The sequence below is a fragment of the Ruditapes philippinarum genome, unplaced genomic scaffold, assembly GCF_026571515.1.
Source record: "Ruditapes philippinarum isolate M1 unplaced genomic scaffold, ASM2657151v2 ctg3166_1_1_1_1, whole genome shotgun sequence".
Classification (NCBI taxonomy): domain Eukaryota; kingdom Metazoa; phylum Mollusca; class Bivalvia; order Venerida; family Veneridae; genus Ruditapes; species Ruditapes philippinarum.
This window is the reverse complement of record NW_026860098.1, coordinates 33,619-37,936: the sequence shown is the minus strand read 5'-3', so window position 1 is coordinate 37,936 and position 4,318 is coordinate 33,619. Positions and strand designations below refer to the sequence as shown.

The 4,318-nt window shown below is 32.6% G+C and overlaps 1 protein-coding gene across 1 annotated transcript; it reads left to right on the top strand.

Annotated features, from left to right (window-relative positions):
* Positions 1-327: 327 nt before the first annotated feature.
* On the top strand, positions 328-3,450 carry LOC132758888 (probable serine/threonine-protein kinase clkA). Its single transcript, XM_060750596.1, has 6 exons — positions 328-534; positions 685-885; positions 1,190-1,305; positions 1,892-2,442; positions 2,938-2,966; positions 3,342-3,450. The coding sequence occupies exons 1-5, from the start codon at positions 391-393 to the stop codon at positions 2,940-2,942; spliced, it is 1,017 nt and encodes a 338-aa protein (XP_060606579.1). The 5' UTR covers positions 328-390; the 3' UTR covers positions 2,943-2,966; positions 3,342-3,450.
* Positions 3,451-4,318: the final 868 nt, after the last annotated feature.

Here is a 4,318-nt window from a genome sequence, read left to right as displayed (position 1 = left end):
AATACTAAAATGAACGTATCTATCTAAATCAACTATACTTGGTTTGAAGTTTCTGCATTTTATTAAAAACAATTTTAAATCATTCGACTTCATGCACAAAATATAGCCTTAGATGATGTTATAGCAATACTATATTCGGTAGTGCTGAAAACTAGTAAACAGAAAAAATGTAACATGTTATATTGCTTCAATTAGAATTAATTACCATTTAGAAATTTCCATAATAATGTTATTTTTATACAATGTTCAAGCTTATAAATGTTAAAAAAGCATTTTGTATTCACTTTGAAATATGAACATACGTATATATAAGACTGTCCTGATGAATGTTTCTATAGACATCCTCGACATTCCTTCTGTACGTTGTTGGTGATTTCACAACGGGTAATAATGTTGGCGGCGCAGTTTTCTCTCGTATTATTGCTGGTAGTTGGGGCACAATGTGAGAGTGCTGAAAGATATATGGAGTATATTGTCGGCAGACACAACAACTTCAGACAAGGATGGTTCAACGGAAGAGAATGGGACAGAATGGTATGTTGTTTTGTTTCTTACCTTTAATTATATCTGTTTTATGTCGTTTTTCCTAGTTTCAACATAAAGCGAAAATGAAATTAAAGACTGGTTTATAAAATAACGCAAATAGTACATAGTTTTCTCAGAAACATGCTTGATATGTTGTAGGAATGGGACAGTTCTCTAGCAGAGGAGGCAGACAGACGTATGTCACAATGTAACATGGGGAACGGATATTACAGCCGTGGTGAACACTATGCCTACTATAGCGGTGGCGATCATTACTACAATATACGTAGAACCTTTAACGATTGGTACAATGGAATGTCACAATTTGACTGGAAAAACAATGAGGGAGATTTCTATCAGGTATAACACATGAATATATTCACAAGAAATATATTTTCGACTATATCAATATTTGTTATCTAAAAAGAGGAGATTGGTGTTCCAAACTATACAGAACCTCCGATCCGGGTGGCGAGGATTATTTCACTTCAGTCCATTGACAAGTTTAGCAGTATATTCATTTTGGACGTTTTATCAGTTAAACATTTTGTTATTAATTTGATTTTTTAATACCTATAAAGTGATACGTGAAATTATCAATTTTTTAAAATTTAAATTGTAGTCGTCAATCAGAATAGTCAATTTCTGTGTTTTTATAATTTAGATGGACTGGTACAGGAGTCGTTCAGTTGGATGTGCCATGAACTGGTGCCCTTCATTTTATGCCAATGGTCAAAATTACCAGAACATGTGGTTCTTTGGATGCTTTTACGATCAAATGTAAGTATTACCTATTCAAAATAGCATTATACTAAATCTTTCTTTGTCAAGTCAAACTTAATTAATTGATTACAGATACAGTCTGAAGAATATTTATTGAAACGTGAGTTATTGATTACTTTTTTCGAAGTAGATTACAAAATAAAAACAATTATGACTAACTTAAAGTTTTTTAACTTTTACCTGTGCACTCACCATTTACACATTGATGGGCAAAATGTAACATATACGGTGACTTCCCCGCTAAGTGTGAAATTACTCATTAAGTGGTGCGTTTTATATCTTAAGTCCTTAGTCTGAGAACAAAAATATTTCGACCTGAGGCGCTTGCTATTGTATTTATTACCTTTTCTTAAGAGAACAAATTTCGTTAAGGCCTAATATGTATTTAATCAAGAAATCAAGATAAAAATGTTTACTGAAACAGTCCTAATATATTACTTAATCAGTTAAATGACCTAGGACTTATGATATACTTAGGACATTCTATAGTACTAAACTCCTGTAAACTATTTTAACTTTACTAATTTGGTAAAGAAGGCATATACATTTCCATTGACAATAACAAAAGTCAAAATTGTTTAAGGGAGTACAACGAAAATGATAATGAAGAGTTCTTTGGTGGTAAAAATTGGAATGGTAATGGTTTCAATAGTTGGTATGGAAACGATAACATGAACAACAATGGCTATAATATGAACTACAATAATGGGTATGGTTATGGTGATAACTTCTACAATGACAATTATTACATGAATAACTTCAATAATGGTTATGGCAACAATGACTACTACTGGAACAGGGGATATTACCAGAATGGAAACAATGGAAACAATTACTACAGTAGAGGTTACTACATGGATAACTACAACAACAATAATGGCAATGGCTATTTCTACAACATGAATTATCCTTACTATAACAACTGGTACGGTAATGGTAATTACTACAACAGAGGTTACTACTGGAATGGTAATGACTACAATAATGACTACTACTATAACAGAGGTTACTACATGAACAACTACATGAACAACGGTTATGGAAATGACAACTTCTACTACAACCGATATTACATGAACAACGATTTCAACAATGGTGGCTATGACAATTTCTATAACAACATGGGATACAAAAGTAAGTTACACTTTCTTTTAGAATATAGTTTAAAATGGTTTAAACCAAAAACATTGAGCAGAATGGTGGGCAATTTTATTTCTTATCTTTATGGTTGCTTTTCATTAGTCAAAAGTTACTTTAAATTACTATTTTTCTGGTGAAATTGTGTACCGCTCAAGCTTAGTGCTAGGGGCGTGAGGGATGTAGCATATTTTTATTATCCCTCATGTACAGACTCAATCAAACCGAGTCTGAAATTTTCATGTAATTTTGCTGTTTAGATGCTCCCGAAGGATCACGTTTTTTGCAGATATTAACAAAGTGCGGGAATGGAATCCTTCTTAGACTTTGTTAAATACTTTCACCATGATTACGTCATTAAAAAGTTCGATTGAATGAGATGAATGGCTTTTTATATCAAGTTTTTTTTAAAGCTTTTATGGTCAAGAGTATTATACTCTTACGAAAATTAACTATGATATGCTATATGCTTTATTTTTCATTTCATTGCAGAGTGAAGTAGAGCGATTATTGATAAAAAGGTAAGTACGAATAAATTGGATGATGCTTATAAGAAGTTAAATATCAAATGTTATAATGGAGCTAACAATAACAAGCTACTTTTAACACGATAAAAAAGAAGCATCAAAATACGTACAACAACTGCATTAGTGCACGAGATTCGTATATTTAAACGGCGATAAAAACAAACGTTTAATTTAATTGTTTAAGCTATGTGTCTTTAACTTGGAAATTATACTAGATTTTATACTTGTCAATGAAAAGCCTTCGTTTGTGTTAAAATCAGTATTTTACATCACAGTGACTGAAGTGAGACAGATATTCTACAACACTTTGCATCTAAATAAGAGCTTTCATGGTCACATTTGTAATATGTTTTTATATTGTCAATTTAGGAAACTTTTAAAACCGGCCGGACAGACACGGACACTGGAAAAGGTTGAAAAAAAGTTCATGGATATTCATGTTAATTTATTTATAATAAACATTGAGCATTAAAATTAATGGTGTTTTGTTTGATTTTATAACAAATGAAACTCACAGCTTTAACCACACAAACACAACGACTCATATCGTAAAATGATAACATTACGACCTCAAGAGAAAATGGTTACAACCATTAATATTGAGGAGAATAGCTACTCTGATTGTAATTGGACTTTGAATTTGAACGCTAACGGTATTTAAACAGAAACTGTTCAATGTATAACATATCTTCTTTACCAGATAATGTTCGATATTTCAAGTTAACAAAGCGGGGAATTAGTGGCGCATTTCAGCTTCATCTGAAAAGCTAATCATAAATACATTGATATGTATTTTGCCAAAACTATGATTGTGCTCCATAGCGTTTTCAGAGGAAATTATTTTGTAGACCAAAAAAGATTAAACACAAGAAAACACTCTACATATTATACATGTATATATTATAACACAAATTTATTTTAGTAAAGAGGGTCCGTTACAAACAATTATCGTTGCAGCTTATCTCGTCGACTGTTTTCAAATGAGCCGTGTCACGACAAAACCAACACAATGCGTTTGCGACCAGCATGGATCCAGATCAGCCTGCGCATCCGCGCAGTCTGATCAGGATCTATGCTGTTCGCTATCAGTTTCTCTACTTGTAATAGAGTTGGTAAGCGAATAGCATGGATCTTGATCAGACTGCGCGGGTGCACAGGCTGGTCTGGATCCATGCTGGTCGCAAACGCGTTATGTTGGTTTTGTCGTGACGCGGCTCAAATCTTTTAATCTTCCTCTATTGGAGATCAGATGATGGTAATTTACAATCATTTTGTGACTGTTTGTCATTGATGCTGTGTCTGCTAAAATCGTATTTGTTACAAATATCATACCAAAATTAATACTG

Excerpts from the sequence above, each read along its gene's own strand:
- LOC132758888 (XM_060750596.1), top strand. The coding sequence starts at position 391 with ATGTTGGCGGCGCAGTTTTCTCTCGTATTATTGCTGGTAGTTGGGGCA. Across the intron at positions 535-684 it reads GAAGAGAATGGGACAGAATG|GAATGGGACAGTTCTCTAGC; the intron begins GTATGTTGTTTT and ends GATATGTTGTAG. Across the intron at positions 1,306-1,891 it reads GGATGCTTTTACGATCAAAT|GGAGTACAACGAAAATGATA; the intron begins GTAAGTATTACC and ends AAATTGTTTAAG.